At 35.4% G+C, this 20,831-nt stretch overlaps 2 protein-coding genes across 7 annotated transcripts; one reads left to right on the forward strand and one right to left on the reverse strand.

Annotated features, from left to right (window-relative positions):
* Positions 1 to 8,713: 8,713 nt before the first annotated feature.
* On the reverse strand, positions 8,714 to 11,715 carry LOC133030191 (uncharacterized). The gene is made up of 2 exons (XM_061102507.1): positions 11,343 to 11,715; positions 8,714 to 10,391 (listed from the first exon to the last, which is right to left on the reverse strand). Exon 2 carries the CDS (start codon positions 10,389 to 10,391, stop codon positions 9,189 to 9,191), a length of 1,203 nt encoding a protein of 400 aa, XP_060958490.1. The 5' UTR covers positions 11,343 to 11,715; the 3' UTR covers positions 8,714 to 9,188.
* LOC115700553 (protein transport protein SEC24 A) lies at positions 11,267 to 20,583 on the forward strand. Of its 6 annotated transcripts, none has more exons than XM_030628117.2 (15): positions 11,267 to 11,598; positions 11,977 to 12,151; positions 13,552 to 14,709; positions 14,799 to 14,937; positions 15,390 to 15,580; positions 16,279 to 16,386; positions 16,489 to 16,692; positions 16,849 to 17,080; positions 17,778 to 17,927; positions 18,030 to 18,186; positions 18,475 to 18,602; positions 18,693 to 19,015; positions 19,109 to 19,294; positions 19,593 to 19,835; positions 19,999 to 20,583. In XM_030628117.2, exons 3-14 carry the CDS (start codon positions 13,690 to 13,692, stop codon positions 19,824 to 19,826), a joined length of 3,072 nt encoding a protein of 1,023 aa, XP_030483977.2. In that variant the 5' UTR covers positions 11,267 to 11,598; positions 11,977 to 12,151; positions 13,552 to 13,689; the 3' UTR covers positions 19,827 to 19,835; positions 19,999 to 20,583. The 6 variants fall into 6 exon arrangements, with proteins under 6 accessions (XP_030483977.2, XP_030483980.2, XP_060958489.1 ...); XM_030628120.2 differs by having other exon boundaries at positions 11,339 to 11,598; positions 20,097 to 20,583; XM_030628116.2 differs by having other exon boundaries at positions 11,383 to 11,598; positions 11,959 to 12,151.
* The last annotated feature ends 248 nt before the right edge of the window (positions 20,584 to 20,831 follow it).

The raw sequence follows: 20,831 nt of genomic DNA on the forward strand, positions 1-20,831 counted from the left end.
GGGCAAAATGACCATTTTGTCGCTTCCCACTAAAATAACATAAAGTGCACTAAAGGGTATTTTAGAAAATTCTAAATTCCTGACCAATCCCGACATTCCTAATGTCTAAATAACCGTCCCACAATACTAACATACTATTGTGATTTTATTGAGCCAAACACCGAGTTCCATGTTACCGGGCACCGGAAATGCAAAATTACGAAATTCACTATATGACATAAAATGCATTTCAGAATTCAATAATAACAGTATAAACAATTATTTAAATATCTATAAATAATTTTCATAATCAAGCATAATTAACTGCTAATTTCCAAATTAAACTAAGCGGTCTTTACATGTTCTTTTTAAAGCTGCCAAATTTCTGCTGGTGCCATTGTTGAAGAGAGTTAGCACACCGTTGAAGATTATTTACAAAAACAGCAGCCACATTCTCAGTTGTAACTTGGTGCCAATTTTGTTGAATCAAGTTTGTAGCTTCCTCCTCTTGTAACCAAATCTTTTCAAAGCGAAACCTGGTGCGTTTTTTCCGCTCCTGCTGCTGGTGTGTAGAGTTTATAGGCAAAATTTGGACTGCTATTGCACGATGATCCGAATGGTAATAGTTAAGGTGTTGAGTAGTAATTGGTTGGAACGTATCCCCCCACAAAGTATTTGCAAAACACCAATCTAATCGTTCTTTTATTGTGTCAACCGAGTGCCTTCCTTTAATCCATGTGAACTGATCACCTTTAAAAGCTTGCTCGTTAAGATGGCAGCGATCAAAGACATGTCTAAACTTGTCCATTTGAGCCTCATTACGCAAAGCTCCACCCGATTTATATTGATTGGAAAGGATTTCATTAAAGTCTCCAATTACTAACCAAGGCAATAAAGGTGCAACATCTTTTAATCTCTCTAATAAAGTCCAAGTATGGAGACGATTATGAGCAGCCGGGGCACCATAAAAAGCAGTAAAGTGCCAAGTAGGACCATTTCCACAAGCCAAGTAACAATCAAAAATATTCATATTATAATTTAAGAGGGTTACATCTACATCATCTTTCCAAAGTAACATTAGACCTCCACTAAGACCAACACGAGGGACTTCAAGTCCATTATGAAAACATAAAGAACTACGAAAGTGAGAAATAGAATTAGGACCTAATTTTGTTTCCATAACAAACAACACACTTGGGGATTGCTCTTTGACAAGCAATTTGAGATGTCAAAAAGCACTCGGGTTCCCCAAAACCACGAGAGTTCCAACTTATGATTTTCATGGCTGGTCGCGGAGCTGAAACTCAAACTTCGCGTCGTTGTCATTTGCACCTGTAGAATCTATATCGTTCATAGAAACTTCGAGGTGAGGTTCATTTTCAAATGACAAAGGAGAAAATAACAACTGAGTTTGGTTACCCCTGCATCGTTTCAGAGTTTGCCTAAAGTTAATGCCCTCCGAGTGCCTTTTGGAAAGGCGATTTGGAGACAAATTTTCCTTGCCCCCTTGCTGTTCCACACCAGAAGCAACAATTGACTGTGGTAAATGAGAAGTCTTGGAAAGAATTGGAGTGTGGAGTTGGCCAGTTTTATTGCTATGGAGAGAATAGTTTGCTGGAGGATAAGTAGCATAAACACTTAGGTCATTGTTCATAACAGCAAATGGAGTAAAGACTCCAGACAAATCCGAAAAGACTTCACTGGTATGAGATTGTGTGGAGGCGCAATTCATTGCAGTAGGATGTGGATTTTTGTTTGTTATTCCAACATGGGGAGTCATCATTGGAAGTGTACAATCTGTTAGTGAAGTGAACTTGGAAATTGTTGCATTTTGAGCATTTGCATTGGTAGAGAAACCTGCTGGTTTATGAACATTAGTAGCAGTGGTAATGTTGGAACCGCCCATTAGAAAATTATGAAAATGGGATAATGCAGCAGAAGTTGTAGGTTTGGCATGGGGATTAGAGGAGATGGCATTGATTTGTGAAGACTCTCCTGTTAGCGGTGGACTTGGTTGAGGAGAATCTCTGAGTTTCAAACTTGGAACAAAAATAAGGGAGTTTTTGGCTAGGCGGGTTAGCAGTGGCCAAGCATCACCCTTTGGAAAATTTGTACGATATTTGTCATAACTTGAAATCGGTAGAGAAGTTCCCTTTATAGTTGGCCTATATTCCAAGTCGGGCTCTATGCCATTGTCTAACTTTTCTAGATAAATGGAACACTTATCAAAAGGGTGTCCCAACCGCCCACACTCCATACAATATTTAGGCAATCTTTCATAACGAAATTCTAACCAAAACTTCTCCTGTGCTTGCTGAAGAGTGATCATTCGGCCCCTCAATAAAGGCTTTGTGGTATCAATTTTAACCCGAACACGCAGGAAAGGCCCCCACCCCTCATTAAGAGAATCCTCATAGACATCCACATATTCACCAATAATGTTACCAAGGGCTTTAGCAAGTCCCTTAGTTTTGCTAAGAAATGGAAGCCTATAAATATGCACCCAGAAAGGAGTGGAAATGAGTGTGCTCGAGTGAACATTCTGGCCCGGCAGAGGAGAGTGCAACACAATATGGTGGTTTTGAAATGATATGGCTCCTTAAGAAGGACACGAGCCTTATCTCCAGCACAACCAAAACTGAGTGAGAACATATCCGAGGACTCCGTAATTGTAACTGGAAACCTACCATTCCAATGTTGTGCCATTTGATTTTTGAAAGTAGAAAGCCAAACTTTCTTGTTAGTGAGAACCTTTGCATATAACACATGATCTTGAGTAGAATCATTAGCAACAAACCCCATATCAAATAGATCAAAAACATATTCTTCGTCCTTAGTTAAATTCATTGGTTCTTTCATCTTGTTAGTGTAAGGATCCATGGAAGCAAAACCAGATCGTAGCAAAAGAGATCAGATGAAGCAGGATTAGGAGCAGTTATTACTTACGACAGGGGAAAACAGAGGAAACCTGGGACTACACAAAGAGAAAAAGAAAAAACTTCCTTAATTGAAAAAAACTGCCGCAGAGCACAAAAGGGTGGGCAGACGCTCTCGTTTGAAAAAGTAATTTTGGTATAGTTTATTAATTTTTTTTTTTTTTGCAATGAATAAATTCATTAAAAATATAAAAATATCATACAGGCTAGTTATGAATACTATACATCATATGTTCGTCAAATAAATACTACTCTTGGGAGGATAATCAAAATAATACTATACACCCAAAAAAAATATGGATATTCATATCTAGCCAAACAAGTTATTTATTCATCCGAAGAGCATGCACAACTAATTTGTGTGCAACAAACTTGTAAAAACTTCTAATAATGATCTAAAAAATCATTTGAGCGGGAACTCTGATAGTAAAAGTAATCATAGTTGTAAAATCTTCGTAACAGACTGCAATGCATTGTCATCATCAGCGGCATGTAATTTGTTCTGAAAACTCGCTATCATTTCTCTCAAAGCTTGAAGGGACAATAATGTTTTAACTGCACATAACCAAACAATATATTAGTGGGATGAAAATTAAAATAATGAGTAATTAAATATTATTACAAATTTATATTTTATTTTACTACAAATAAACAAAATAAGCATTAAAAAAAATACTAACAATAGTTACTATAAAGAAAATATTTCAAACAAAAAAATTATAAAGAAATAGGAATTTGTCAAATGTAATTAGTGTCTGAAGTAGATTCACGAGCACTAATTCAATCATTAAAATAACTATCATAATTTAAAAAACATTAATAACTTTATAACTCAAATAACCGATAACTTAAAATTAAATTTTAAATTATATTGTAATAATCTAAATTTTTTCATGAAAAAATTATATTGTAATAATCTTAAATTATAAACTAAGGTTAATACAAATAATAATATATATTTTTTTTCCAAATAACTAACTAAAAATCAATTTATAAAAAAGAAATTGAAAAAATCAAATATAATAAAAAATATCAAACACATATATAAAAAGTTAAAATATTTTAAAATATAATAATATTTTTGAAGAAAAAAACTGCCTAAATAACTACATGGTAAAAAAAACTGCTACGGACAAAAATTCCACCAATAATCTGTAAAGAAAAATAACTATATTACAGGGAACAATTAAAGTAGTACCTTGAGATTGGATGAAATTAGTAGTTAACTGCCACAATCTACTTAACACCAATGATGTACCATTCATGGAGAAGAAAAAATATATGTAATCTTAATCAAACCCGATAAGTAAATTCGGTGGAACAACAAATCAGTTTATATTTATATTTAGTATGAAAAAAAAAATTAGAAATCAGTCCAAAAAAATTGAGCTGTATATTCTTCAATTTTTTTTTTAGTATATTTACATAAAGATATTATTATTATTATTTTTAGTATATTTACATAAATGTATTAAATCAATATTTATAGGATATCATCGTGTTGATAAAAATTAACGATACATGTATATACATTAAAAGGAGACTAAATGAATTCCGTATATTGAATAAAAAGACAAAAATATGTGAAACAGATAAATAAGAATTTGGAAAATAATTTACCACAAATCAAACATTTACCATAAATTTTAATAATGTACATGAGTTTATTCAAGTTGGTTCATAGTTATAGATCTTATAATGTTGTTGTTTCTTTTCTGGTTCTATAAACTATTGATAGCAAATATTATGCTTGAATAAAATTCTTGGTCTCACCTTTTTAGAGTGGTATTTTTCTTATTTGGTGATTGGGATTTTTCTCCTAAAATATCTATTATATAACCGTATCTGGTATAATCACTTTTTTTTTTGAGAAATTTTACTGTTATTAAAACTGGCAATCGTTTACAATAACAGAGAAAATAGGATTTGGGATTTCACCCATCCAACAGACATCTTCATCCAACTCGAGAGCATACTTAGCTAAACCATGTGCAGCTTGGTTAGCATTTCTCTTAACATGAGAAATAGTTACTCCTGAGAAAAAAGATAAAAGACAGCTAATATCTACGATTAAATCATTAAAACTTGAGAGGTTGCGAGATGTAGAGTTTAGGGCCAAAGAAACTCGCAATGCATCTGTTTCGATATGTGAAATTGAAAGTGGCATTTGCATCACCCAATTGAGACTATGAAATAGCGCCTTGGCCTCCATCTCATCCGATCTAAAACAACCTTGAACAGGCTTGGAAAGAGCAACAACGACATTACCAAGATGATCTCTTATAACAGCACCTATTCCCAAAATTTTCAACTCATGATTGACAGCAGCATCAACATTTAATTTGAGTCCAGTAGGTGATGGTGGCAGCCATGGAGAATGTCGTGTATTATCTTGATGCAGCCTAGCTACTGGTGCAACTTCTGGTGTGTGAATACTTGTTGAAACAGTCACTGGAGGTATAATGCTTGCTGATCCATGATAGTGCTTTGCTTTGCTACTAATAAACCTCTCAAAGTGTGTAACAACAAATGAAGCCATGGCATGGCTGGGGCATGAGACACCCCCATGTGTGACTTTGTTTCTATTATGCCAAATTGCCCACATTGTGCAAACAAGTAATTCAAAGTCTTGTTTTGAGTACAAGGTTGATAAATGGATTAAATAATCACCATTATCCATATTGTGTGCATTTGAATGATCTATGGTGAACTTTGTTTCCCTCCAAACTTTCCTAGCTGTAGTACAATTGAACATAGCATGTCCAATTGATTCCCATGCATTGTTGCATAATGAACATGTAGCAGAGTTGACAACTTTCCTTCGGCAAAGTGCAGTAGCAACAGGTAAAGCATTTTGCAACACTCTCCAAGCAAAAATTTTGATCTTAGATGGCAAAGTAAGATTCCAAAAAATTTTCCACCATTCGGAATGAGCAGAAGAACCACTTGATTCATTCCCTTTTGCCAAATTTTCTGCTCAATGGAACCCCGAATTGACTGTGTACATACCAGTCGTTGTATGAGCCAAATGTAACGGTCATTTCTAGGAAAATAACATAAAGGAATGGAGACTATTCTATCCACATCAATCGGCTGGAAGTGTTCACGAAGGAGAGGCAAATTCCACACTCTTTGCTCTGTTATGAAATAAGAAACGGGCAGATTTGGAGGGCCAGTATAGCTTACTGGTGTGAAAATATTATTACCAGGAATCCACTTGTCTACACCAGCTAACACATTAAAACCATTCCCAATCTTATAACGTAAGCCCTCTATTAAAAGCTCACGTCCCCAATGGATCCCTTGCCAAGTGAGTGAGGGTGAGTGGCCAAGTCTTTCTTCCAAAAAAGTATTGTTGGAAAAATATCTATGCTTTAGGAGTCGGCTAAGTAGAGAATTGGGCATTTCAAATATTCTCCAAGCTTGTTTAGCAAGGAGGGCTTTATTAAAGTGTACAAAAGAGCGGAATCCCATACCTCCTTCAAATTTCGACTTACAAAGCAATTTCCAACTTTTCCAATGAATCTTTGAGCCATCCTTATTTGATCCCCATCAGATATTGGCCATCATGGATTCCAATTGAGTGCAAAAAGTGGTTGGTAACCGAAAACAACTCATAGCGTAAGTTGGAATCGATTGAACAACGGCCTTTAGAAGAACTTCCTTACCACCAGCTGAGAAGAGTTTTTCATTCCATGCATGAAGTTTTTGCCATATACGTTATTTAACATCGCTGAACATATCTTTCTTATCTCGCTCTGAAAAAGCAGGTAAACCAAGGTAACGTTTATGGCAGTCACTTATTGGCATTCCTAGTGTTTGATGGAAGAAGTGCTGAGCTGATTGTGAGGTGTTGGGTGAAAAAGACATAACAGACTTCGCTGTGTTAAGCAATTGGCCAGATGCTTCATGATAAATATCCAAAACTTTCTTAATAGCAATTGCTGAACTGTTTGTAGCTTCACAAAAGAGGAGACTATCATCTGCAAAGAGCAGATGTGAAATGGAGGGAGCATGTCTTGTGAGCTTAAGTCCTCGAAGGTTACGACCTTCCTCTTCACTATGTAGAAGTCTAGAGAGTCCTTCAGAAAAAATCAAGAACAAGTACGGGGACAATGGATCTCCTTGCCGAAGCCCCCGAGTAGGCTTAACATGTCCCACTTCTTCACCATTGAGCATGAAAGAGAAACTAGTGGAGCTTAGACAACCCATGATTAAAGAAACCCATGTACTGTGAAAGCCCATTTTTAGCATTACCTCTTGAATATAGAACCACTCCACTCGATCAAAAGCTTTGCTCATGTCTAACTTGAGAGTCGAATAACCTCTATTCCCCCTTGTTTTATGCTTTAAATGATGTATCAATTCAAAAGCAACAAGAATATTGTCAGTAATAAGTCGATTGGAGAGGAAAGCACTTTGTGTTTCTGAAATAACAGCCGGTAGAACATCCTTAAATCTGAGAGCAAGCGCCTTAGAAATGATTTTGTAGATGACATTGCACAAACTTATTGGGCGAAAGTATCCCATTCCCGTTGGTGACTTAATCTTCGGAATAAGAGTGATTAGAGACTTGTTAATGGATTCCATACTACAACCCTCATTCAAAATTCCAAGTACCACTTTAGTGACCACATCTCTCACAATAGACCAATAATTGTGATAGAACATTGCCGACATTCCATCGCAACCTGGGCTTTTATCTGGATTGATTGTCTTGAGTGCATTGTAGACTTCATCGCTGGTAAACGGTTTTATGAGAGACTTATTCATTTCAGCCATGACTGTGGTTGGAATTGCAGCGAGAACATGTTGCAAAGCTTCAGTGTTAACGGCTGTTGCAGAGAATAAAGTACCAAAATAGGAAGTAATGACATCAGTCATTCCTTTTTTGAATGAACAATGGTACCATTATTATCTGTCAATGATTTAATGGTATTGTGCTGTCTCCTTGAGGATGCAAAAGCATGAAAAAATTTAGTGTTTTGATCTCCATTTTGCATCCAATCAACTCGCGATCGCTGCTGCCAATATGTCTCTTCTTGGGCCAACAACTCATCTAGAACCGATTCTTGATGTTTCAAATCATTCATTGCAGCAGTGCTTCGAACAGATGTGTTATTCAGATCAGCTACTTTCTTTTGCACTTTTGAAATCTTCTTTTTAAAGTTCCCAAATTTTTTGTATGCCAATGTTGGAGAGAATCAGCACACGAAGAAATGTTTTGTAGAAAAGTTGCAGCAGCATTTCCTGCAGAAACCGGCTTCCAATGTTGCTGAATGAGATCTGTAGCTTCTTCCTCGTGCAACCACAATTTCTCAAACCTGAATCTTGTTTGTCGACGAGGTTGCTAGTGTGTTGAAGAGTTTTCCAGCACTTGGACAGAGATCACTCTATGGTCAGAACCATAGTAATCTAAATGCTTAGTTGTGAGTTGTTGAAAGAAGTCACCCCAAATAGCATTCACAAAGCACCAGTCCAATCGCTCCTTAATTGTGTCAGCCTTAAGTCGTCCTTTGATCCAAGTGAATTGATCACCTTCGAAGGGCTGTTCATATAGGTGACAATGATCAAGAACATGTCTAAAGTTGTCCATTTGTGACTCATTACGCAAGCTCCCACCTGATTTGTTTTTGTTCGACAAGATTTCATTGAAGTCACCAACAACCATCCAAGGTAGCGTTGGTGCAACATCCTTTAATCTTTCTAAAAGTGTCCAAGTAAGATGCCGATTTTGAACAGCTGGTGCACCATAAAAAGCTGTAAAGTGCCAAGTCGGACCCATTCCACAAGCCATGTAGCAATCAAACATATTTATATTATAATTTAAAAGAGTTACATTTACATCATCTTTCCAAAGTAACATTAAACCACCACTAAGACCGACACGAGGGACTTCAAGTCCATTATTGAAATGTAATACATTACGAAAACGAGAAATAGAATTAGGACCTAACTTAGTTTCCATAAGAAATAAAACATGTGGGGATTGCTCTTTGACAAGCAATTTAAGATGACGGAAAGCATTCGGGTTCCCCAAACCACGAGAATTCCAACTTAAGATTTTCATGGCTGATCGCGGAGCTGAGACTCAGACTCCGCATCGCTGTCATAGACACCAGTCGAATCCATTCCATCAATGGAAACATCCAAGTGTGGTTCATTTTCTGCTGACAAAGGAGAAAAGAACAATTGTGCTGGATTACCCCTGCATCTTTTAAGAGTTTGTCGAAGATTAGTTCCTTCAGAAATTCTCTTCGGAAGCCGATTAGGTTACAAGTTCTCTTTTCCACTCTGAGGTGTAGCACTGGCAGTAGGAGTTGGCTTGGAAACAATGTATGATTGAGTTGGTAAGGGGATATTTAGTTGAGTTGGCTTTGGTGGCTGCCAGGTGCGACTTGTTGGAGGATAAGTTGCATAAGCATTGGGTGCCAAGTCCATGACAGTCAATGGAGTGAAAATCCCAGATAAATCTACTACTGATTCATTAATTTTTGAAGAAGCAGGTGAGTCTAATTTGACTGCAGTGTTGACTCGTACATTGTTTGTTAAGGATTTGTTATGTGGAGTTTGTGCATGAATTGAAGTTGCTGGGTTGACTGAAGCCGCAGGCCGTGAAGTGTGTTGAATCAGTGAAGTAGCAGTGGTAGGAACATCAGAGACAACAGGAACATCAGAGTGAAGAGTGTTGTTGTTCACAGAATGTTGGAGAATTTCATTAGTAGAAGCAAGGGAATTAACACCAGAGCGAGAAGATTCTCCAATAAACATAGGATTTGGAGAAGGAGGGGCTTGATTCTTTAAACTTGGAATTACCGAGATGAAGGAATTTTTAGCCAAACGGGTAAGTAATGGCCAAGCGTTTCCCTTTGAGAAATCAGTTCGATAACGATCATAACTTGAGATTGGAAGTGGTGAACCCTTCATAGTTGGGCGATACTCAAGATCTGGTTCAATACCATTGTCTAACTTCTCAAGATAGATCATACACTTATCAAAAGGATGTCCGATGCGCCCACATTCCATACAATATTCGGGTAAACACTCATATCTGAATTCCACCCAAAAATCATCTTTTGGTTGCTGCAGGGTAATCATTCTTCCTCGTAGAAGTGGCTTGGTAATATCAATTTTGACTCTCACTCGCAAAAAAGGCCCCCATCCTTTATTTAGCGAGTCTTCAAACACATCCACAAATTCGCCAATAATGTTACCAAGAGCAACAGCCAGCCCTTTTGTCTTACTAAGAAATAGAAGCCTGTAAATTTGAACCCAAAAGGGTGTAAATTTGAGTGATTCAGATTGTACACTTTGTCCAGGTGTGGGGGAGTGCAAGATAATGTGGTGATTCTGAAAGTGAAAAGGTTCACGAAGTAGGACTCTAGCTTTGTCCCCTGCACAACCGAAACTTAGAGAGAACATGTCTGAAGATTCAGTTATGGTAACTGGACATCTCCCATTCCAATATTGAGCCATCTGGTTCTTGAAAGTGGAGAGCCAAACTTTTTTGTTAGTAAGAACCTTCGCATACAACAAGTGATCAGATGAAATATGGAGATCAGGAACAACTATATCAGAGAGATCAAATATAGATCCTTCCTTCGATGTCAATTTTAAAGGCTCTTTCATCTTTTGCCTAAAAGGATCCATGAAAATAGATGAACAGAGTAAAACAATAGCCAATCCAGGAAAGATGGAAGAGAAGTTAACAACAAGAAAGAAGAAACCCCATGAAAACCAGAGAAAACCAGTTGAGAACCAAACAAAAATTGTGGAAAACCGTTACTGAAAACTTAACTGCCGCAGAGCACTAGAAGGGCAGAGGCTCTATTGTGGTATAATCACTTTGACATACTTAATTTATTTTCTTTATCATGGATTAAATTTAATTATGTTGAGAGAGAATAAAAAAATATTATTATCTTCATCATAAATCTTGATTGCTGGTAAAAAAATATTTACCTTGAAAGAAAGTAAAAAGAAAGTTACTGAAAGAAATAAATGCAGATAGTTATGTTTTTAATTAGATTACTATATAGATTTTAAAAAAATAATAAAAAATGTTATAGTTAAAAAAAATTAAAGAAAAAATATCATTTTTAGATTTTTTAATTTAAAAAATAAGTGAAACGTGATGAAAAGTAAAAATTAAAGAGTTATTTTTTAAAAAAATTAAATTAAAAAAATGAGAAATTTATAGAAAAAAAAATATATATTTTATATGAATTAATATTTATGAAATTAATAAAAATAAAAATAAAAGAGAATTAAAAAAAAATACTAATTAAATAAATTTAGTTATCATATTACCCACTCATATTATTGATAAAAGATAGAAGATTGATTATATTTTAAAAACCAAAATAAAGAAAAAAAAATACAAAAAATAAAGCAAATATAAAAAATATTAAAAAAAAAAAACAAAACCTTAATTATTATCAGATCCCTCTCTCGCTCTCGCTCGTACTCTCTCTCACCTCACCTCTTTGAAGCCGCTGCCCACTGCTCCGAGAGTGGACGACGACGGTGATTCGCTGCCAAGCGATTTGACGACGACGGAGACGGCAACAACTTCTCCCCTACTCGCTTACGACGACGGCTATCTCCTCCCTAAGTCGCCGACGACTTCTTCACCAACGACGGAAGCGACACAGCTCCTCTCTCGCAAACGGCAGCAACTCAGGTCTTTTAACTTTCTCTTATTTTTTCATTAACCCCAAAACCAGTGACTTAATTAGGTAATTTTTGTCCCATAATCTCTCTAATTAATTTGGTCGAAAGATGTAATCATGTACAAATTGATCTAATTATGTTAAAATTTGAATTTTTATTTTTCTTAAAAAAACAAGTGATGAATAAAAATAAATATTTTTTTTTTTAAAAAAAAATTATAAAAGGTTGGGTATGGTGTGCTGATTGAGTTAGCCCAATATAAGAAGCCCAATTATAAAGTCATAACGAAATAAAAAATAAATAAAAGTCATAGCACAAACCGTTACTCAAACTCTCTCTCAATCTCGCTTTCTTCATCACCTTACCCTAGAAATATTATCAACGTCAGATCGGAGATCGGAGATCGGACACGAGGAATTCTGTTTCATTCATTGCCGGATTAACAATTACTTCACTCACAATAGCTACTCTACTTAAATTATCAACCTTAGATCGGAGATCGGGGAGTAGGAACTCCCTTTCACTCATTTGTCGCGGATAAACAATTACTCCACTCACAACAGGTACTCTACTCTCGATTTTGAGGATGCTAATGAGGATCAAATACAAAGAGACGATGTGAACTTTGTCTTAAGTGATTTTCTCTCTTTTGTATAGACTTCTACATTGGCATTCTACACGGATATGATTTAGCTATTATGATTTTCTCTCTTTTGATAATAGTTAGGTCTGTCATAATTAGTTTATTATGTTTAGTTCTAAGATTTAAAAATTGTGTATACTATTATTTAATATGTTATAATTCGAATGCGTTAATAATCATAGGAGATTTTTTTGGGGATCGTTCCTAGATTTGGTTCTCAATCTTTTTCCAGGGCCAGGGCTAAAGAAACTTTCATAATTTTCTGAGTTCTGTTCAATAAAAAAAGTTCTGTTTTTTTTTTTCCTTCATGTGAATTTCATTTGTATGGTATTTGTTCCTGCATATATTTTGTTTCAGTACTGTGTTTTAAGTTTGGGATAATATTTTGGTGTTAATGAAGTGTTTGGTGACAATGAGAAACTTCTCTCCAAATAAAATCTAATTTATGGTGTTTCTTGGCAATTTGAATTGTAATTATTTTGACTACTCATAGTGACAAATAAGTTACCTGGAACAATGCTGTATTGTTGATAGGAGAGATAATTAGTTGTTGTTTCAAATTTTGTCGGGTATTTTAATAGGAGAAGCAAAATAGGCAATGCTCTATTGAATAGTTACCAATTAATAACCTGTTTAGAGAAGCTTTGAACCAAAATTGACAATACTGCTACCGACTACTAACCTGTTTAGAAAAGTTGTGAACAATTCTGGTTTATTCATTATCATCTTTTCAGCATTGTTGTTAGTATTTGACATGTTTCTGGTAAAACTAATAGATTTTTTAAAAAATTTCTGTTAAGCCACAAGAAATTCTATTAGATAGGCATTTATTGTATAGGTAAGATATCATTCTTTATTAAGTTAAGTCCAATGGGTGATTCCTATAGTTGTAATTCAATGTTTCAATGTTTCAATCTTTTTCTTTATCCTTTAGTATGAGTGTATACGTTTTTATGCTAACACTATGTAGTTGGTGATTGGTGTTGTGAAAATAAAAATAAAAAAATCAATGTTACTATAATTGTTTGGTCGAGGAGTGCTTCCTTGTTGAATATCAACATATATATTTGGAATAATCACTGATTTATGTGTAGGTATTCAAAAGAGAGATATGAACACATACACACATTTAATATACAAGTCTCTCTTCTTTTCTCCAGACAAAATTTGTACCCGTGCATGGAATATTCTGCTTCCATTGATATGTTACTTGTTTTTGTTGTTAATATTTGTTCCAAATGTTACTTAGAGAGGGTTTGGGTTTATAATTTTAATACTTGTTGTATGAATAATTATATTATATATTACTTGATTTTGCAGGAGTAGGTGGCCATATAAGTGTAGCTATCACGGTTATGATATATTTTATGAGTGAAACCAATTGGCACTGACGATCTTGGGCATTTGAAGTTATTTGCAAGACCCACCGCTGCACCTTTTGCCTGTAATTCTTCAACTATGACGCCCTTTCAATCATCTGGGCCTTTGGTGGGATCAGATAACTCAGGTTTGAGACCCAATACTCCATTAGTTCCACAATCTACAACACCTTTTTCATCATATGGGCCTGTGGTTGGATCTGAGTCCTCTAGTTATGTTCGTCCTCCACCAATGGCCCCACAGACAAACATTCCCCAGGCTTCTAGTTTTAGACCTGCTCCACCAGCTAGGTTTAATGACCCATCTGTGCCACCTCCACCAACGTCATATGCCCCTACACCTGCTGGACCTTTCCCAACGCCACAATTTCCCTCAAATCAACCACCTCCTTCTCGGCCTGTTATTGGAAGCCGGCCCCCATTTCAACCTCCTGCAGCTCAAGTGCCTCCTCCACAACTTCCACTTCATCCACAACAGCAAATACCGTTGGTGCCAATGGGATCTCCCCCTCAAAATATGAATTATGTACCAGGAACAGGAAGAACAAATATTCCGCAGCCTTCATCTGATTCATCATTTCCTGCTCTCAGGCCAAATTCCCAACCGTCATTTCCTGGATATGTTCGTCAACAATCTAGTGCAGATTCACCAGCGCCACCTGTCCAGTCTCCGTTTCTTTCTAAGCAGGGAAGTGCACCTTTCCAAACTACACCTCCCTCTTTTGCTACGCACCAAGCTGGTTATGCTGCTTCTCCACCTGTTGCAGCTCCCATGGGATTACAGACGAGGGATCGTATGCAACATTCAAGTTTAGGACCTCCTGCTGGTTCCTTGCAAGGCTTGGTAGAGGACTTTAACTCACTATCTATTGGATCCAGTCCTGGGTCAATTGAACCTGGAGTTGATCTCAACGCTTTGCCAAGACCATTGGATGGTGATATGGAACCAAAATTGTTTAATGAAATGTATCCATCAAACTGCAGTTCTAGATTTCTACGCCTAACAACTAGTGGAATACCAAGTTCCCAATCCTTAGCTTCAAGATGGCACTTGCCTCTTGGAGCAGTTGTTTGTCCACTTGCAGAAGCACCAGATGGGGTGAGTGTTTCATTATATAAAGTAATAAAACTTAATGATCCAAAATTTCCTCTAATAATTATTATTAACTGCTTTTGTGTTTCATTTAGGATGAGGTGCCAGTAATTAATTTTTCCAATTCTGGCATTGTTCGATGTAGAAGATGTCGTACATATGTGAATCCGTATGTGACATTTACAGATGCTGGAAGAAAGTGGCGATGTAACATGTGCTCTTTACTTAATGATGGTAAATTTTCAAGGACTGTTCTATTGATCTTCGAAAGCATATAATAGTCTATTCTCGAGGAATAATAAATTATGCATGTATAACTTTTTGTAATTTTAGTCTCATGTAAACTATACTGTATTATATACAAAGTTTTTAGTCCAAGCACACTCTGGTTCATTGGTCTGGTAGACTTCATATTGTCATTTCTATACCCGTCTTTTATTAATCTTGTGGAAATTTATGGTTGGACTTTGAACTTTTTTCCCCTGAAAATAATACGGCTGTAGAAGGAAAATAAAAAGAATGGAAGTAATGAGTTTGAATTTTCTACTAACAATTTTAAATTTTCCTCATGGAATTTTTCTTTCAAGAAATACTGGTTTTTGTTTGTTAACTTGCTTTAATCGTATATTCTTTTGTTATACTGGTTATTATGAAATATATGCTGATTTATTGATCTTCATGCATAGTTCCTGGTGAGTATTTTGCTCATTTGGATTCCACTGGAAAAAGAGTGGATTTGGATCAGCGACCTGAGCTTACACGTGGTAGTGTGGAGTTTGTTGCTCCAACAGAATATATGGTCCGGCCGCCAATGCCGCCATTGTATTTTTTTCTCATTGATGTTTCTGTATCTGCAGTTAGAAGTGGTATGATTGAGGTGAGATGTACAATGGTTTTTTTTTTTTTTTTTTTAATTCTTGCTTTGCTCCATGGGTTATCCTTTTTCATATAGCTTGTAACTCTTAGATAATCACAAAGCAACATAGTACCACCTAGAACACATATTTTGGCACAGACCTTCATATCAAAATGTTTGGAGATATGCGGGGTTAGACAGAGAAAGTAGTTTCAAAAAGAAAAATCTATGGAGATGTTGAATATCTTTGTGCATTAGAAAGTATAGTATAATTATAGACTAGAGTCACTTCAATACGCATTTTTGCCCATGGGGCTTATTACTGGTCTCATCGAAATGTAGAAAGATGCTCATTCTTTGAGTTAAAAAATTGCACACCTTTAAAAGAATAATTTCTGTAAAAAAAGAAGACATAATCGTATGTACTAAATCATGTATACTATTTTCAGTTTATGTTGTGCAAGTAATAAATAATTTTGTCTCTCAAATTTTACTTCTTGCATGATAATTGTAGAGTAGTATTCACATAGTGAAGCACCTGGAAATCTGTGATTGAAAAGCTCTTTTTGAACGTCTTTTACTCTCAATTTATGTCATCTGTATGGCTTGTATTATGGGTCGTATTGTTGTTACTTCAATGAATGAGTAATATCTTTTCACTTTCTTTCACACTCACTCATCTTGTCTTAAATATAATATATATTTTTTGTTTTCTGCAGGTTGTAGCCAAAACCATCAGGTCATGCTTGGATCAGTTGCCTGGCTTCCCTAGAACACAAATTGGGTTTGCAACTTATGACAGCACAATACATTTTTATAATCTGAAGGTATGTTTTTTCTATGAGATTTGTTTTTCAGCTCTAGCTGGTTTACTTGTTTCAGCAAATTTGTATTTTAAAATCAATATTCATGTGGTTATCTCTGTGCAGTCATCTTTGACTCAGCCTCAAATGATGGTGGTCTCTGATCTGGATGACATATTTGTACCATTGCCAGATGATCTTCTTGTCAACTTATCAGAATCTAGAAGTGTGGTGGAAGCATTTCTCGATAGCTTACCATCTATGTTCCAGGACAATTTAAACATTGAATCTGCTTTTGGTCCAGCCCTTAAGGCTTCTTTATTGCTTATGGTATGCTGTTTTTTTTTTCATTGTCACCTATTTGAGTTATTGATTTTGAGCACTGAGTTTCATTTAAATGATAGCTTTAATGTTAACCATTATATGTACTTATGGTAGAATTTGGCCATTCTTAATAATTCAATCTTTATATATGTGCTTCTGCAGAGGCAACTTGGGGGGAAATTGTTAATTTTCCAAAACACATTGCCATCTCTTGGAATTGGCCGCTTGAAGTTGCGGGGAGATGATCTACGTGTGTATGGAACAGATAAAGAACATGTGTTAAGACTTCCTGAAGATCCATTCTACAAGCAGATGGCTGCAGAATTCACAAAATTCCAGATAGGGGTGAATTTATATGCATTCAGTGACAAGTATACCGATATAGCCTCATTAGGTATAATTGCTATGCCTTGCCTCAATATTTATATTTATAATCTTAAACGGGATTCAAAGTGTATGCTAATGGTTATTGCTTGAGTGAGAGCCTGTTGTTCTTTGCAATGTCTTATTAATACCAAAGCTCCTTTATTTGAGAGAAAAAATAAATCAATGCCTTAGCTCTATTAATATTCACTGAAAGCATATTATGATTTAAGCCATTGGAAATACTGAAATAGTATACATCTTATTACTCTAAAGAGTATGTGAATATTTTGTGGCTATTATGAATTTGCATATTTATGTCAGATTGTTGGACATGTTATTATTGCAATTTTAAATACGGGTCGATGTTTGGGCTGGATAGTTATTGAGTTGCTAAAATGTGTCAATTAGTACTTACTACTTGAGAAATGTGAAAATTTGTATTTAAGAGTTTCTATAATTTATACAACTTTTGTCCCGGTGCTGTTGTGAAGTATCACTCAAAGATTCAAATATTCTGATGAGAAATACTGTCATATTGTTGCTTTTATGGTTCTTTTCTTGGCGTCTTATTTATTGAAACTATATGTATATATATATGCTTATCACACGAGTTTTTTTTTTTTATATATATATATATATTTTTCTTTTCTACACCATATATATATATATGAATAAATATTTTATTTTGTAATACCTTTATTTGTATTTTCTGACTTCCAATATAGGTGCTTTGGCAAAGTATACTGGAGGTCAAGTGAATTTCTATCCAAACTTTCAATCATCCATTCATGGAGAGAAACTAAGACATGAGTTAGCCAGAGACCTTACTCGGGAAACTGCTTGGGAAGCTGTCTTACGTATACGTGTTGGAAAAGGTCATTATTCTCTTGGCTTGCCTAAATTGAGCATATGTTTCTGTGGGTATGTAGTCTGCTGCTTTGTATCTGATATAACTGTGTTTTGGTATATTTATTTAGGAGTCCGCTTCACGTCATATCATGGGAACTTTATGCTACGGTCTACCGATTTAATAGCACTTCCAGCTGTTGATTGTGACAAAGCGTTTGCGATGCAGTTCTCTCTTGAGGAGGCTTTATTAACTACACAGACAGTTTATTTCCAAGTTGCCTTGCTGTATCCTTTTAGTTGGTTATATGATGTGTAATATCTTCTAAAACAAGTGTTTTATTATATTATATTGTTAATTACTAAGAAAGTTATATAATTGGTTTGGTTATGATTTTCACTGCTCTTAATTATCATATCTGAACCCTTCTTCCTCTTAGATTTATGGTTGGTATTGCATTCATCTGTGCTATTTTGCCTTGCTTTTATATAAATGACTTGTTAGTTAAATGTTAATTATTGGGATTTTAGAGTGAGTAGGTTGCCAGTTGTGAAGCTTCCTTGACAATTTTAAAGATACACAGCATCTTGTGGTGAGAGACGTATTAGAGTTCTTACTGCAGCTGCACCAGTAGTTCCAGATCTTGGGGAGATGTATCGTCATGCAGATACTGGTGCTATAGTCACCCTGCTTTCAAGGCTAGGTAAGATAAGTTGAATTTGATGCTAGTACTGCCGTGACTCTGAATTTTGAGATTTTTGGCATTTTTAATTTGGGTTTGAATAACTTGCAGCAATTGAGAAAACATTGTCCAGTAAGCTTGAAGATGCTCGTAGCAGTTTGCAACTAAGAATTGTGAAGGCCCTTAAAGAGTACCGAAATCTTCACTCTGTGCAACATCGCTTGGGAGGGAGGATCATATATCCTGAATCTCTGAAATTCTTGTTGTTGTATGGTTTGGCACTTACTAAGTCAACAACTCTTCGTGGAGGGTATGCTGATGTTACACTGGATGAACGCTGTGCAGCAGGTTTCACAATGATGGTTTTGCCAGTAAAAAACCTGTTAAAACTTCTATATCCTAGTTTAATTCGAGTTGATGAGCATCTTTTGAAGGTAACACGTTGGCAGAACACAATGCTTATTTGTAGTGATTAGTGATGATCGGTTGCCAATTACTTACATATGTTTACCTAATTATGTTTGCAGAGCTCTGGTCATGATGACCTCACAAGCATTGAGAAACGGTTGCCGCTCACTGCTGCAAGCTTGGATTCCAGGGGTCTTTATTTATGTGATGACGGTTTCCGTTTCATTCTTTGGTTTGGCAGAGTACTTTCACCTGATATAGCTATGAATTTACTTGGGCCAGATTGTGCAGCTGAGTTGTCAAAGGTATATCAGAATCAGATTTCATAGAAATATCATATGTTGATTTAGAAAATAGCGTTGGGCTTGTTTCATCTTAAAACTTATTAATTCACATTTCACAACTTCTAAGTGCATTTCTGCCTACCAATGGCCCCCTAATGGTCCTTATAGTCCTAAGTTGCTAATGCTCCTTACTTCATTTATTTATTAAATACTTGTTATAGAAATTCTTTTTCTTTGAACTTGTATTAAATGCTAAATATGCTACTGCTTGAATATTCTTTAATTGAATGCTGCATTACTGTTTTGGTTGGATAATCAGGTTATCCTTGGTGAGCATGGTAATGAAATGTCGAGAAAGTTGATGAGGATGCTTAATAAACTTAGAGAAAGCGATTCTTCATATTATCAGTTATGTCAGCTTGTAAGACAAGGTGAACAACCCCGGGAAGGTGTCCTTTTCCTTTCGAATCTTGTTGAGGACCCAATTGGGGGTACCAATGGTTATGTTGAATGGGTTCTACAGATTCACCGGCAAGTCCAGCAAAATCCTTAACTCTTTCAGGTAAGGGTTTCTTCTTCTTTTCATGTTTGAAAGGTTCACGGATAACCGAAATTTGGAGCAACATGTATTGAGAAAGATCACTAGGAAAAAGAGCTGCTTAATGTTTTATCTTTGTGCTTTGAAAGTAGTATTTAATATTCTTCTTACAACTATTTTCCCGCAGGTTAGTTCTATTTATTTTTTATGTTACATCAGATTAATATTGGTTTATCAAGCTTCTTCCATGGGGAATGTGATTGGAGTAAACTGAATTTTGGACAGCTTTTTCGGTTTGAAGCAGGATGATGCAATAATTGGGGGACATATTTTAGTGATATATAATCTTTGGCCACAGTAGTCTTCACATTGAGAAGAAGAAACACAACATTTTTGCTTGTCTTATATACTTACTTGATCTCTTCTCCTTCCTTTCTTCATCTTCTCCTTCTCCTTATTAACTCCCTCTCTCTCTCTCTCTAAGATGGAATAGCACTTATTGCTCTGCCTCTATATTTCGGCTATGGAGGAAAAATGAGAGAGTTTAGGGTTCTCTAATGTTCTATTTAGGGGATGTTTGGTATGGGAAATTCAAAATTTTCACTTTACTGGGAAAGCTTAAGAGAGTAATCTGAAGTTATTGTATTTGGTTGTGCATTGGAATCTTATTGTGATTCCTATGAATATTAGTTTTATGTATTTGGTTGGGTATGGAAATTTGTTTATTTTTAATGTTTTTTAGAAATTAATAAATACTTTTTTTTGGTCAAAAGAATACATATTTCATGTTCATAGCAGGAAAAAAAAAATATACAAATTTAATGTTTTGTTAAAATCATATAAAATATAATAAGGGTGACTATTTAATGGTTACATTTTTATTGTAACTATATGGTTACATTTTTCTTTGACTTGTAATAGTAGGTTACTAATAGGTAGACATTCTTTTTTTAGAATTAATTAATTATAATTAACTATTTTCTTAAAATAATTAATTAAATATTTAACAAGACCTCTTTT

Source organism: Cannabis sativa, chromosome 8 (genome assembly GCF_029168945.1).
Source record: "Cannabis sativa cultivar Pink pepper isolate KNU-18-1 chromosome 8, ASM2916894v1, whole genome shotgun sequence".
Classification (NCBI taxonomy): Eukaryota; Viridiplantae; Streptophyta; class Magnoliopsida; order Rosales; family Cannabaceae; genus Cannabis; species Cannabis sativa.